The sequence below is a fragment of the Schistocerca piceifrons genome, chromosome 6, assembly GCF_021461385.2.
Source record: "Schistocerca piceifrons isolate TAMUIC-IGC-003096 chromosome 6, iqSchPice1.1, whole genome shotgun sequence".
NCBI classification, from domain to species: domain Eukaryota; kingdom Metazoa; phylum Arthropoda; class Insecta; order Orthoptera; family Acrididae; genus Schistocerca; species Schistocerca piceifrons.
In genome coordinates this window covers 478805723-478821431 of record NC_060143.1, presented here as the reverse complement: position 1 = coordinate 478821431, position 15709 = coordinate 478805723, and the positions used below count along the sequence as shown (strand labels likewise).

The window sequence follows — 15709 nt, the reverse complement described above, 5'->3', positions numbered from 1 at the left end:
TACCATGGAATGAGATGATGAAGAACAAATGAATAATTGTTAATATAATGAAAAATCAAGTGCAATTAAGCCCACCACCTATTTTAAGATAAATTTTATTATTTTTATTGACATGCGCGTAGTTAAGTCACTTGTCTTAGATGTTAATATGAATTTGTTTCAATCTTTTCTTTTGTGATTCTTCAGCACCAGTTGACCCAGATTTGTAATATATTCAATTCTCCCGTGTAATGGATGGTAGATCTTTATCAATAGCGTAAAAAATTTTCAGTATATAATTTATTTTACCAGTCAACTATAAAAGTATAATTTCCCTTTAAGTCATTGGCAGTCCCGATCCAGTCTGTTATCTAAATTAAAATATTCCAGAATTCTTTTTAGACCATAGCCATGTGTTCTTTAGCAATCAGACGGCCAGCTGTGCAGCTGTGTCACTAAGTAAAGTCAGTTTTTCTCGTAATTCAGATCTCAGATAAATGTTATCCAGTATTAGTAAATAGGCCAGCACTGCACTAACCTGTACCATTTACGAGCAGATATATAGATAGCGTTATCCGGCGACACCATCACGAGGTAAGAATTTTTCAGTTTATTTCTCACGGACAGATTCAGATTGATTTCACAGGGCCATGGCGTAGTTTTTCATGAGTTAAGATTTATCAGTTTTCATACGTCAGAATTAAATTATCCAAATTTAATTATTTTAATTTTTTCATCTTCTATTCGGGAAGGTTATACATCATTATTTTATATATTTTTTTTATTTACACGTGAAGATTACAACTTTGCTGTGTCATTTCCATGATCGTACTGACTTCTTAATTTGTTCTTATTTTTCTTCCTGTCATTCTTTTTTTTCGTTTGGAATCTGCGAGTGTCGCCTATATCTGCAACTAAGTTCCAATTAGGACTGCTCATCGGTTGATAACGTGGCATCCAATGTGGCGTGTCTGAGCATAGTTTAAGGAAACTAATGGCCGCGAGAAATTACAGTTTCCTTTTAGCGCTAAAACTAAAATTTTGCTGCGAAAGATGGCTATGCAAAAAAAAATAAATAAATAAATAAATAAAAATAAAAAAATAAATAATAAATAAAATAAAAATGAATTTCCTTCTATCTTGAGTTAGAGGTTAGCCTCAAATGCGGTCATAATTTTAGTTCTGCCGCTTACTGTTGAATACCGTTTTGTCGGATACATTTACATACCGCGATGTTGTGATTAGGTTAGGACATAAGTTGAAATTCAGGACTACAAAGCCTCGTCGTCTGCAGCACTTCAGTTACCGGTCACTTAAAATCAGCTATCGACAGAAAATCTCCCCTTTCCAGCGGCCGCTTCCAACATTGCTCCGCAGTACACATTTACAGCACTTGCGAAGAGTCCCTCCGCGTTGTTGTGTCGCCCGTACCCAAGCACTAGCCGGCAGCGGATGTCACAACACAGTAGTAACAATTAACATATGTCAACTATCAAGTAATTTTAATAACACTATAGTAAACAGCCTTACAATAACTCAAAGAGTCTATAGCTTCTATGGATATAGTTGGCGATTTTTTCCACCGTGTGGAAACTTTAGGTATTGATCCATGTGAGGAAACGGAACAAAAAAAGATCTATGAACTTCTGTCCGCAAATTGATGGTTTCCATGCATTATTCAGTCGTACTTCGTCACAAAGCCTGTGGTCTAGTAAGCCCTGTATCATGCAGAGGCAGTTACAATATACATGATTTCCTCCAAGAGGGTGCTACTATTCCTAATACGTCATGCCCAGGTGCCTCTCCCGCCATAGTCATTGGTAATGTTGTGTCCGATTCAGTTCTCTTGCTCACTCACCTTGTAATGTATATGATGCAGCGTTGTACAAAGTGCTTCCACCGACAACCACCACAGCATTCAATGTTCGCAACAGCGTTTCGTAATTTGTGTGAAACAGGACCGTTTCAGGAAGCAGGAAATCATGAAAGACGCACCACAAATGTTCGGACACCAGACTTGAAGGAAAATGTGATTAACACTGTGGAAGATGACTGCCACGCCAGTAGCCGGCATTTGTCACGGCAGTACAGGGTAAGCCAGACGACCGTGTGGAACATTCTCCATGACAACTGTTACATCCCTTATCGCTTTCAGCGTGTGCACGGCTTACAAGCGACAGACTCTCTTCATCGGAGCTGTTTTGTCACTGGTTTCTTCACCAGGCAACCACGATACCGGGATTTGTGTCATCCACACTATTCACAGATGAGGCCACCTTTACGCAGAGTGGTATTTTCAACTTTCATAGCAGTCATCTGTCGAATAGCATGCAGAAACCCCATGGTATGGTGACAGCGAATCATCAGCATCGTTGCAGATGGAATGTGTGGGCCGGGATAATTTGGCTATTGCATTTTAGGACCAGTCTTCCTTGCACGTAGCATAACAGGTCGGAACTGTTGGCTTTTCTTGGGGGTGACTTCGCCTCCCCTGCTGGAAGAAGTGCCATTGGTGATTCAAAGAGTTATGTGGATTCTACGTGATGGTGCTTCAGCCCACTTCGCCGTTAAGGTACGAACACATCTCAGTCATGTCTTCTCTGGTCTATGGATCTGACGAGGGGGTCCAGTTTCATGACCTGCACTTCACCGAAACACAACCCGTGTGGTTTTCTGGTTATGGGGCAGTCTAAAAGTATCGTGTATGCAGAGCCCATTCCAGATGTAAAGACACTGGAGCAGCGTATTCATGCTGTCTTCGACACTGCTCGGATGCAGCCTGACCGATGAGAACGTGTGAGACAGAACACGCTACGGCGCAAACACGCATGTGTTGAGGCACATGCAAAACATTTTCAACAGATATTATAACTGTGGTTGCATGGTACAGCGCGTATTAGACCGCAGTCCCTGTAACAATGTATGATGAATAAATGGTTTGTAGCATGAAAACCGTGCATTTCCGGACAAAAGTTCATTAGACCTTTTTTTGTTCCGTACCCTCTCATCGATCAATTGGGTTGGATTGGGTTGGGTTGGGTTGTTTGGGGGAGGAGACCAGACAGCGAGGTCATCGGTCTCATCGGGTTAGGGAAGGACGAAGTCGGCTGTGCCTTTCAAAGGGACCATTCCGACATTTGCTCAAAATGTTTCAAATGGCTCTGAGCACTATGGGACTTAACTGCAGTAGTCATCAGTCCCCTAGAACTTAGAACTACTTAAACCTAACTAACCTAAGGACAGCACACACATCCATGCCCGAGGCAGGATTCGAAACTGCGAAAGTAGCGGTTGCGCGGCTCCAGACTGTAGCGCCTAGAACCGCTCGGCCACTCTGGCCGGCCCGGCATTAGCCTGGAGCTATTTAGAGAAATAACGGAAAACCTAAATCAGGATGGTCGGACGCGGGATTGAACCATCGTCTCGCCAAATGCGAGTTCGGGGTGCTAGCCACTGCGCCACCTCGCTCGGTCATTGATCAATTCCCAGAGGTTATAGCCGGCCGAAGTGGCCGTGCGGTTAAAGGCGCTGCAGTCTAGAACCGCAAGGCCGCTACGGTCGCAGGTTCGAATCCTGCCTCGGGCATGGATGTTTGTGATGTCCTTAGGTTAGTTAGGTTTAACTAGTTCTATGTTCTAGGGGACTAATGACCTCAGAAGTTGAGTCCCATAGTGCTCAGAGCCATTTGAGCCATTTGAGAGGTTGTACGCGTTGGAAAATATCACCGTGTATGGACAAACGCATCTCTCTAGCAGATGTCTCAAGTGGCAACAAGTTCCTAACGAGCATTAACGCATCTGCAACAAATACGTCCCCCTACGCGGCTAAAAACTGTCCCGGTAGAGTCGTGTTTACGGGGACGTACATCAACCAGAGTGAAGACGATGTGACGCACCTTGTGGCCGTTGAGCAGCCAGACGACGCTGGGGGCGGGTCGCGCCGGGCTGGTCGTGCAGTTGGCTCTCAGAGTCTCCCCGGCAGTGTACACCGGCCGCCCCACGCTCACCAGAGGCGGCCACCGCTGTGGCTCTGGAACAACACAAGCACAGCAAAGTAAGTTTCAGTGGCCACTCAGCTGGGCTGGTGGTGAAGTCTACTATACGTCACGCCATCAGTGAGTAGGGGTAGAATCACCCCACCAGCAGCGACTGTCTGGAACAACAAACACCATGAAGAAGGTTACACTAGCCACGCAGATGAGGTGAACTTCAGCTTCGTCCCAGAGCTGATCTGGGGCTAACTCACCTTAATCATTCGTTTCTGTAGTTCCAAATGGTTCAAATGGCTCTAAGCACTATGGGACTTAGCATCTGAGGTCATCTGTCCCCTAAACTTAGAACTACTTAAACCTAACTAATGTAAGGACATCACTCACATCCATGCCCGAGGCAGGATTCGAACCTGCGACTGTAGACTGCAGTTCCATCTTATATAAATGGAATAAGACTGCAACTGGTCAAAGACTTGAAGAAATTAAATACTGATGTCTTAATTTTATTAATTATTTTACTGGTCTACCAGTTCAGTTGCTTCATTGCTACTATCTATGAGCAACTCAAGCTTAAAACAGACAGAAAGTCTGATATGCTACATCAGTTGTCATTATTTAAAATACATGTACCAGAAATATGTACTCGTAAAGCATATAGGAAAAGCAGATGCATCTCAGGTTACCATATTGATATCTTTGATCTCTTTTCTTCAATTTTTTACTAATATATATGTACGGTTAATTTATTTAGATAATGCCAACTGATATTGAATAACAGGTCTGTTGTCTACTTCAGGCATGATTTTGTCAATTTATACAAGGTTTCTTGTACTTTTTACTAATATGTATGGTTAATTTATTTTAAATAATGACAACTGATATTGGATATCAAATTTGTTACCTATTTTAGGCATGATTTTATCGATTTATACAAGGACTTGCAGATGGTGCCATTGACGCACCGAAATTGGTAGTCAAATAAAATAATTAATAAAATTACTGCTGTCGGTGTTTATTTTCTTCAAAGAATCATCGGTGGCCGCCACTGTAACTCTAAAACATAAAACACTGCACGGCTGTTGGAAATAACGGGCAAGTGCATGGTGAAAACCGCCTGAAGATATCAGTTTTACTATCGAAAATCAAAGAAGCTGCAGTTGTGGAACTGTATGCCCACGACTTTTCCTCGTATTTTTTTATAACTCCACTGATGAAATGTTTACAGCTCTGATAAATTTCTGACCAGTTATATTCCTTTATTAAGGACTGCAAAACAAGAAGACTGACACTTCTTTTTTCGGCTGCAGTGGAATTGATAATTTCTTCCTATCTTTCACAAATTCCTTCATTACTGCTACATCCATCATTCATAATAAATTGTGCTTCATATACTGATCATTGTTCTCCTGAACTACTTTTCCGTTCTACTAGCTGGCCGCTGTGACCGAGCGGTTCTAGGCGCTTCAGTCCGGAACCGCGCTGCTGCTACGGTCGCAGGTTCGTATCCTGCCTCGGGCATGGATGTGTGTGGTGTCCTTAGGTTAGTTAGGTTTAAGGAGTTCTAAGTCTAGGGGACTGATCACCTCAGATGTTAAGTCCCATAGTGCTTAGAGCCATTTAAACCATTTTGTTGTACCTCTCTATCAGTTGTTAGATTTACTATTGCTCAGTGGCTTAGGTGCTATTTCCGTTAATTTTCATAAATTACTCCATTCCAAGTATAGGGTTTCAGAATCATTTTCATTTATAGGCTGATAATAAATTTATTGCTGGGATACATGTAGGCCTTTTACCTAGAAACTAAACCAGACAGTAATTTTCTATTGTTGTTAATACTGATACTGCATAGTTTTGTTTGGACTTTATTTTTAAAAATGGCAGCTAATTCTGCATGACAATTTATAGGAATCCGGCCTTGGTCTAAGTCATGCATCCGTACCTGACTTTTCCACTGCTAATTCTGGATTAATTATCAAAGGCTATAAAGAAAAGTCGTTGAAGCTTTCAAAATCTTGAAGAATCATTACAAATTCCATGCAGATAACGGCTACAGGCTTCTGTCTTCGCGGCTACCCGCTATCACGTAGGTAAACATCACGCCTGGGCGAGCTAAGAACATAAACAGCTGCCAAGAAAAGCGTCACAACAACAACAATAATACTTTGGATTCTCCCTCTATATTTCCTTTTCAGTATTTACGAAAGACGACGGCCCATCAATAACAGCTAGATTTCTCCCTTGTAACTACACTTCTGGGAAACAGCACGGGAAAACTGCTTCTTATTAGATACGCTTTCGACACTGTTCATTCATCCAAGGACACCACGGCAACCATGAGGAAGATCCCTGCTAAGGGATCGAAAGGTCGAAGAGTGAAGAAATCTGAAGGGGAATACGACGCATCCTAACGACTCAGAAGATTTCGTCATCACCTATAAACACACACACAGTTCGTGTATTTAAGCTTAAGAAAAAGCTCGGCACATGTATATTCCCAGCGCTCCAGTTCCATTACTGTTAACAGGTATTGGCAATTTTGTTAAAGACTTCCGTAACATACTAGCTTTCTGCTGATCAATGTCCCTTTTGATACAACTTTCGTATATCTTTTATTCTGTGTCTAAGATTCTATAAGGCTCTCCCAAGCTCTTGTCTTGGGGATTTTAAATTTCTATCCATTCTCAAGTATTTCTAGTATTGCTTTGTCCAATGCAATTTGAAAATCATATCCTAGCTCTTTCTTTCATCGACGAGAAATCGCACGATTAAGTATTATCCGAAAATTGAATTCAGGCAGCAGTAAACACAGGATTATTTCCGTGCATTGTAGGTACGCATCAGGCACCAAAATTTTCTTCTGCTACATGTCTCTCATTATCCATTCCTCTTACTGTAATATTGTGACAGACCATGTCGAGGTAAGCAGTATCAGTCTTGAAGGAAGCATTCGTATCATGTTTCGCTCTTAAGACGTCAATCTTTTCGTCCTAATTTGTGTGTTCATCCTACATTTATATCTTTACTACTGCATTTCGCCTTAGTACTTTATAGTAATTACGAAATTTATTCCCTTATTACTCTCATTTTATCTATGTATATGTCCGTAGTTTGTGCATACTGAAGTCCAGCTAAATGCAATGAAACTTATATATTCCTCGTATTACTTATTATGTAGGTTCCATAAATTCTTATAGAAACATTATGTCGCCTGCGGTTATTTATACTGCTGATTTATCCCGGCAGCGGCTCGCTAAGTTGCAAAGTCACAAGCTTAACAACAGTTTCGATGCACGCAACCCTGTAATAAACTAAAATATCGCTTATATCCGCATTTACCAACGAGTTGTCGCAGCGGTTACGAATCTTTTTACTTGCATCAGTTACGGAGGGTGGTACTAATTTACTATTCTGAGAAATGCTTACGTTTTCCTCCTCTTACAAATGTTATTTCCTACGTATCCCTCCCTTGTGTCCCTCGTGAAAAGTCATTGCATCACCGGCTCTTAATGTGTCTCCTAACTTTGATGTTTACCATTTTTTTTCTTTTTTTAAGTCATCAGTCTTCTGACTGGTTTGATGCGGACCACCATGAATTCCTCTGCAGGTCCAACCACTTCATCTCAGAGTAGTAACTACATTCTACGTCCTCAATTATTTTCTGGATGTATTCCAATCGCTTATTCCTCTACAGTTTTTACGCTCTACAGCTCCCTCCAGTACCTTCGAAGTTATTCCCCTGGTGCCTCAAAGATGTCCTGTCATCCTCTCCCTCCTGCTTCTGTTTTCCACATACGTATTTCTTTCATCGTCGATTCTGGAGAGAACCTCGTCATTCCTTATCTTACCAGTCCACCTAACATTCAGCATTCCTACGTAGCACCACATCTCAAATGTTTCGATCATCTTCAGTTCCGGTTGCTCCACTGTCCATGATTCACTACCATATAATTCTGCGCTCCAAACGTACATTCTCAAAATTTCATTGTTTGATATTATCAGACTCCTCTTGGCCAGAAATGACCTTTTTGTCTGTGGTAGTCTGCTTCTTTGTCCTTCTTGCTCCGTCCATCAACATTAGTCGGCTGTAGTGCTGCTTTGATCATAACTACAGGTGCGGATGGATGGCTCTGAGTACTGTGGGACTTAACATCTGAGGTCATCAGTCCCCTATAACTAAGAACTACTTAAACCTAACTAACCTAAGGAAATCACACACATCCATGCCCGAGGCAGGATTCGAACCTGCGACCGTAGCGTTCGTACGGTTCCAGATTGGAGCGCCTAGAACCGCTCGGCCACACCCGCCGGCAAAGTTCAATTGCTTTTAGTTGTGTTTTAAGTCATGGAGTCTTCATCCGTTTTTAAATTAAACTTGTTTGCCTTTTAAGTGTTACATTTGTTTGTCCTTCAGCCAAATTATAGAAGTCACTTAGGTGAGGCCTTCTGCCTCCTAAATATTCTGTTTTGAGTCTGAATCTTAAGTTAATGACATTCAGCCGTTTTTAAATTTAAGTATTTGTGGCCTTATGGCATAACATAGCGTGGCCTTTCATTTCCTTAGAATATACCGATGGTAGTGGGTTAATTTCATTTATCAGACGCAGTTCTTACATTATGTTCAGTGTCTACTGGAGAGTTCCGCGCCACGTGTCGATAGTGCTTCATATGTCTGTGTGGTGTAGTTTTCCACTCCGGCCGTCGTGGCCGAGCGGTTCTAGGTGCTTCAGTCCGGAACCGCGCGACCGCTACGGTCCCAGGTTCGAATCCTGCCTCGTGCATGGATGTGTGTGATATCCTTGGATTAGTTAGGTTTAAGTAGTTCTATGACTAGGGGACTGATGACCTCAGATGGTAAGTCCCACAATGCCTAGAGCCGTTTGGACCATTAGTTACCCACGGTATTTACAATGGATAGGGGCTGTTACTGCCGTGTGCAGATGAAGACCGAATTGGTGGCAGTTCGCTCTCAGCTCGAGCTGTGACGGCGTCGGTTAGACAGCCTGAGGCTGCAGTGAATGCGCATCTCTCTTTGTGGCCAGCCACAGGGATCGAACGGACGTCCAACATGACTCAAGAGTCCACTGACCGGCCTGCACCGGTGGCCAACCTAGTTACTTCTAGCACTGAGGTTGACCCCTCACCCATTGTCGAGAGGGAGGTCGCCTTGGGGCATGGCAGGTGGCGATAAACTTCCCACGGGGGCCGAACGTAAGGCCTCCTCGGTTAGTATGACGAACAGGTAACAGGATCCAGGTGCTGTATGTAGGTGATGTAGATGACACTGTCCCTTGCCTTTTTCAGAGGAAACCTCTCAGCCTGCAAGATCTGTTCAGTCATAGAACGCGAGATTATTGGTTGTTGGGGGTTCTAGTGTTACGCACTTTATGGGGCCCTTAGAGAATATGGCTGCCTGGGAGAAGAAACAAAGCCTATGGGCACTCCGTGTGCACACTGGTCGGAGTCATTTCAGAGGTGGAAAGGGTCCTTCCGAAACCATGAAGAGGACAGGGTGCAGCCAACTGCAGGTTGTTGTGGCACACATTATTACCAGTGATGTGTCCCGCTTTGGATTGGGAGAGATTCTTTCTGGTTTCGCGTGGCTATCAGAAGCGGCAAAGGCTGCCAGTCTTGTTTAGAAGATGAAAGAAGAGCTCACCATTTGCAGCACAGTCGACCGGACCGATTGGGGAACCCTGGAACACAGGCGGGTGGAACATCTGAATCTGAGGCTCAGACGGTTCTGCGATCGTGTAGGCTGCAGGTTCCTTGACTTACGACATTGTGTGGTGGGGTTTCGGATCAGGAGCCCATTAGACACAGGAGGTGGCTGTGTGGCGTGGACTGGGCGGTTTTTTAGGTTAGAAGGTCGCAGGAAAACCAAAAAGGACTTCAGTCTCGGAGAGCTCAAGTCGAACACAGGAAGAATGTAGGTCTGTGAACCATCGTTATAACAGTTGTGAACTGTCATAGCTGTGTTCGGAAAGTATCAGAGGTTCAAGCGCTAATAGAAAGCAATGATACTCCTATTGTGTGTGGTTTGAGGTTTTTGGGGGTTAATCAGCGTGGTCATCAGCGCCCAGATACTCCTATTGTTATAGACACTGGCTACAGCCGGAGATAAGTTCAGCCGAAATTTCTGCGAAGAACCTAACGGTGTTCAGAAAGGATAAGCTAAACACAGTTGGCGGGCGCGTGTTTGCTGCTGATAGAAGTAGTTTATCTTGTATAGAAATCGAAAAATGTAATTCGTGTAAGTTAATATGGGTAGAGGTCATTCTTGGTGATCGGAATAAAATAATAATTGGATCCTTTTACCAAACTCCCAGCTCAGATGACACAATTGCTGAAAGGTTCAAAGAAAACTTGAGCTTGATTTCAAACACGTACCCCACTCACACAATAATAGTTGGTGGTGACTTCAATTTACCCTCGATATTTTGGCAAAAATACGTGTATAAATCCTGAGATACCCATAAAACGTCATCCGAAATTGTGCCAAACAAATTCTCTGAAAATTATTTCGAGCACTTAGTTCAAGTGCCCAATAGAATACTAAACGGTTATGAAAACACACTCAACCTTCTAACAACATGTAATCCTGAGCTAATAACGGGCATCAAAACGGATACAGTCTACTTTTTGGGAGAGAATCTGCGTTCCTTCCCAGTTAACAAAGTAAGTGTACATAAGATGTGGCTTGAATTCAAAGAAATAGTATACAGAGCTACTTAGATATTTATACCGAATAAATTAACAATCGACAGAGATGATGCCCCTCGGTACACAAAACCGGTCAGAACATTGTTGCAGAAACAACTAAAAAAGCATACTAAATTCAAATGAACGCAAAATCCCCAAGATTAGCGATCTTTTACAGAAGCTCGAAATTCAGCGCGGACTTCAGTGCGAGATGCTTTAACAGTTGTTCCGAAACCTGGCAGCACTTCCAGAGAGACACTGGTCGTATGAGAAGTATCCAAGCGGCAAGACACAACCAGTGCCTCCTCTGCACGATAGCAACGAAAATACTGTCGATGACAGTACTGCTAAAGCAGAGTTGTTAAATATAGCCTTCCGAAAAAAAATAATGTAAATATTGCAGAATTCTAATCAAGAGCGGCACCCAACATTAGTAACCTGGAAGTATATATCCTCAGAGCAGTGAAGCAACTTAAATTGCTTAATAAAAGCAAGTTTCGCGGTCCAAATTGTAGTAAATTAGGTTCCTTTCGGAGTATACTGATGCAATAGCTCGACACTTAACAATCTCCTAAACCGCTCTCTCGACGAAAGATCCGTACCCAAAGACTGGAAAGTTGCACAGGTCACCACTATTCAAGAAACGTAGTAGGAGTAATCCACTTAATTACAGGCTCATTTCATTAACATCGATATGCAGCAGAATCTTGGAACATATACCGTACTCGAACATTATGTAAAACGATCTAGTGACACATAGTCAATACGGCTTTAGAAAACATCATTCTTGTGAAGCCCAACCAGCCCTCTGCTGACACCAAGTGCTGAGTGCTATTGACAAGGGATTTCAAATTTATTCCGTATTTCTAGATTCGCAGAAGGCTTTTGACACTGTACAATCAGCTTGTAATCGAATTACGTGCTTTCGGAATATCGTCTCACTTACGCGACTGGATTTGTGATTTCCTGTCAGAGGGGTCACAGTTCATAGTAACTGACAGAAAGTCATCGATGAAAATAGAAGCGACGTCTGGCATTCCCCAAGGTTGTGTTTCAGGCCCTCTGCTGTTCCTTACCTATATAATCGATTTAGGAGGCTGTCTGAGCAGCCGTCTTAGGTTGTTTGCAGGTGATGCTGCCTTTTATCGTCTAGTAAAATCATAAGATAAAAAAAAACTTCAAAATGATTTAGGAAAGACATCTGAATGGTGCTAAAATTAGTATTGAACCTAAGAAATGAAAAATGTGAGGTCATCCACATGAGATCTAAAAGGAATCCATTAAACTTCCGTTACACGATAAATCAGTCAAATCTAAAGGCTGCAAATTCAACCAAATATTTAATAATTACAAAAACACATAGGACATGTTGTAGGGAAGGCCAACTAAATATCAGTTTAATGGCAGATCACGTAGAAGACGCAACAGATCTTCTCAAGAGACTACCTACACTACGCTTGTCCGTACTCTTTTTTGGAGTGCTACTGCGCGGTGTGGGAAACTTTCCAGATAGAATTAAAGGAGTACATCGAGAAAGCGCGTTCTGTATTATCGAGGAATAGGGGAGGGAATCACGGAAATGATATAGGATTTGTGATGGACATCATTAAAACAGTCATTTCCCGTTGTGGTGGGACCTTCTCACGAAATTTCTATCACCAACTTTCTCTTCCGAATGCGAAAATTTTTGTTGACGCCGACCTATATCGGGAGAAACTATCATCGTAATACAATAAGGGAAATCAGAGCTCGCACGGAAAGATATAGGCGTTCGTTTTTTCGAGCTATTCGAGAGCGGAGTATTAGATAATTATTATGAAGGTGGTTCGATAATCCTCTGCCAGGCAGTTATGTGCGATTTGCAGAGTATCCATGTAGATATAGATGTGAAAACATTCGAAACATACAAATTCGGAATATCACGAGCATAGTGCGTAGGCAGATTTGCCACAGCGAAATTTCTTCCTAGAAATATCACTCAGGAAAGAAACGTCGATAACACTGCTGAAGAATATCACGCATCGGCAGTAATTTTGCGGCAAACCATGAATAACGGATAACGCTTCCGAAAACATGCTCGCAGCTGATTACGGATGAAGGTACACAACATGAATTTCACCGAAAACAATTTCAAATAATTTTTTCATTTATTTACATATTTATTTACTTTCAGTTCGTTCACCAGACATACTATTAGTAGACGAATACGGACAAAGTTGTTTCAGTATTCACTGTAAAACATTCGGGTAGTAATCTTCTGGTGTCATGGATACATAAACAAAACCAAATTAAAAATAATAATTGGGTTTCGTACACGGGGCACAAAAGTGTGAATCTGCGATTCTAGCCACTGTGCTACAGCTTCGGTTAAGCCGTTTGCTCGCTCAGAGGCACAAAGTGCCCCGAAATCTTTGACTGTCGTTTTCTCCGAAACGGTCGAGTATCTACGGATAAGCTGAGACACGTGTTCGCTTATGGCGATCCTTCTTCCATTGAGAGAAGTTTCTGGGAAACTGGTTTATGGCGCCGGCCGTGTTCTCCTCGTGAAGTGACTTCCCAGAAGGACACCTTTCCATGCAACAAGATCTTAATCGTGCTAGAGTGGTTTGAGGGGCAAGGTAGGGAACTCACGTTCATGTCTTCGCGGCCATAAGCTTCTCATCTGAACCAGATGTTCCAGATGGAGCACATCTCTAACATTACAGGACACCAAGTTCGGTCTCATAAATCTTCGGCCCGTATTTTTACCAGCACTGTGTGTGACCTGTACGTTGAAATTTGGTTGCACATACCTCATGAAACCTACCAAAGGCTTTCCATGACGCACAGAACCGCTGTTGTATTGCACTGGAAAGTGTAATGGAGCTTAACAGTGGTAGACTCTCACTAATTTGTAAAGAAAACTATACAGCCATTTCAATTAACCCCGTATTTCAGTAAAACTGCTCCAAGGTATAAGTTTTTTGCCAGCTATATTTACAATGCAGACACAATTAACTTAACACTTTTGTTTGTAACATTATAGCAAGAAAATGTTATGTTAATTGAAAGACTTTGATTTAAAAATTGTCGCACGTATTTTGTACAGTCGTATGACTAGAATTATTAACTCTTATCATTATTATTTGTACTACTATTATTATCAGTATTAATATATGCTATTAAAATACTAAACCAAAAATAAGACGCTTTTGTTTAAAATGTTTTCGATATTTTTGACACATAATTTCTTTGGAATATTTGAACTACTTGGCGGGATTAACTCTTACAGTCACAGTTTTTGGAAATAATATTGTTTCAAGTTTAGGTGGATGGATTGCAGAAAATTGAAGTAAAAGAAATCTGTGAGATCAAGAGTTCAGAAAATAGAGACAGCGTTTCAGTTAGCAAAAAACATTTACAACAAAAAGAGTCCTCTCGTGGAACTGCAAACTACGACACTACACAACAGTAATGAAACCCGAAGCTCTCTACCCATCTGAGGCACTACACCTTCAACACACAACACTAAAAGAGGAATTAGAAGTGAAAGAACGTAAAATAATGGAGAAAATCCTAGGGCCAAGGAGTAAAGATGATGTGCATTATCCAAAACCCAATGCAGAAATATATAAAAATATCTCCAAAATAAAAGACACAATGCGCGTGAGAAGAATCCAATTCAGGGGGCATTTAGAAAGAATGGACTCAAACAGGTTAACGCACAAAATTCATACATTTTTAAAGAACAAAACTGCAATACCGAACTGGTACAAACAGACGGAAAAAGACCTGAGAGAATTAGGGTCTCCAAATATATATGATGGAAATGAAATCAGAAAAATCACAAAGACACGGGGTTTTGAGGAAGAAGAGAGAAAAACGAACCGACATACGTGGTCTACGCAACGAAAGCTAGCCCATTCGTTATTTATGAACGAATACAGGGCGAAAAGGAAGGCCAACAAATGTTGATTACGTGTGGTCCTAAGTGATCCATCTACGAAGAAGAAGAAGAAGAAGAAGAAGAAGAAGAAAGTGAAAAAAGGCTCGGTGCATTTCATTCAATAGTTTCTGTAAAACAAAATTGGAACTCTAAAATCTCTTCAGGAAGCAGGAGAATACCAATAGACTTACCGTGCCAATAACAGTGAAATCGGTATGCATGCGACAGCAAGGGTCCAAATACGTTCCAGGACTCCGAGCATAAAAATGGGATTTTCCGGCGCTTATATGTCGGGTTCTACTGGTGATAAAAAGGTAAGGTCAAGTGTTTTGGATAGCCGTTGGGCTAGGGACCATTTCTATTCCCAACAGAAGAATTTCCTTAGTGTCACTAGCCTACAGTACAGGATCAAAGCATGAATATTACACACTTCCTTTTGCTTAGACAAATGGAGCATATCGGTTGGTTCGTTTTGCATTCGATGAGGTCTACGATGGGCTTGAAAGGACTTACGGCAGCATTCCTAGTTCATCGGCGGTTCCTCGAAAACCCCACATAATGGGTACTTTTACTATATTATCTCCGTCGCCAGCCGACCAAAACCCAGCCGAGGGATCCTAGACGGATATTGATAGAAAATTGTTGAAATTTTTACAATACATTGCTAAGATACAGATCTCAAATAAGTTTAAAAAATTTTTTGACATCTTTATGCGTTTCCAAATTACACTTCTACACGTAAAATCCCGTACCAGGCGAAATGTCAATAGTGAATAAACGCAGCTAATTGATCAAAATTTAACGGTATACTCTGTAGGCATATATTTAGAAGAGCCATCTCGTTATTTTCAAACACATTTATTCGTTGTTGAGAAAACCCTAAACACTTGTTTTTTTGTGCCAAAACCCAACTGTGGATTCCGAGACAGTTATGCACAAAAAGTGGCTGTAGTTTTTCCATGTATTCATAAGATCCTGATCTCGAGCAGCTTTGAATCTTTTCTTCATACCTTTATCCTTCCCGAGATACAGAGGTTCAGTTACTCTACTGGTACAAATAAAATACGGTGTGAGGGGAAAACGTAATTTATAAAGTGATGTAGTACGGAGAAACA

At 41.7% G+C, this 15709-nt stretch overlaps 1 protein-coding gene across 1 annotated transcript in view; it reads right to left on the bottom strand.

Moving 5' to 3' along the window:
- LOC124802722 overlaps positions 1-15709 on the bottom strand; it is a 544884-nt gene that overhangs the window by 123491 nt on the left and 405684 nt on the right. Inside the window, exon 4 of the mRNA XM_047263691.1 lies at positions 3875-4008. Coding sequence (XP_047119647.1) covers positions 3875-4008 — 134 coding nt within the window. The remainder of the gene's footprint in view (positions 1-3874; positions 4009-15709) is intronic.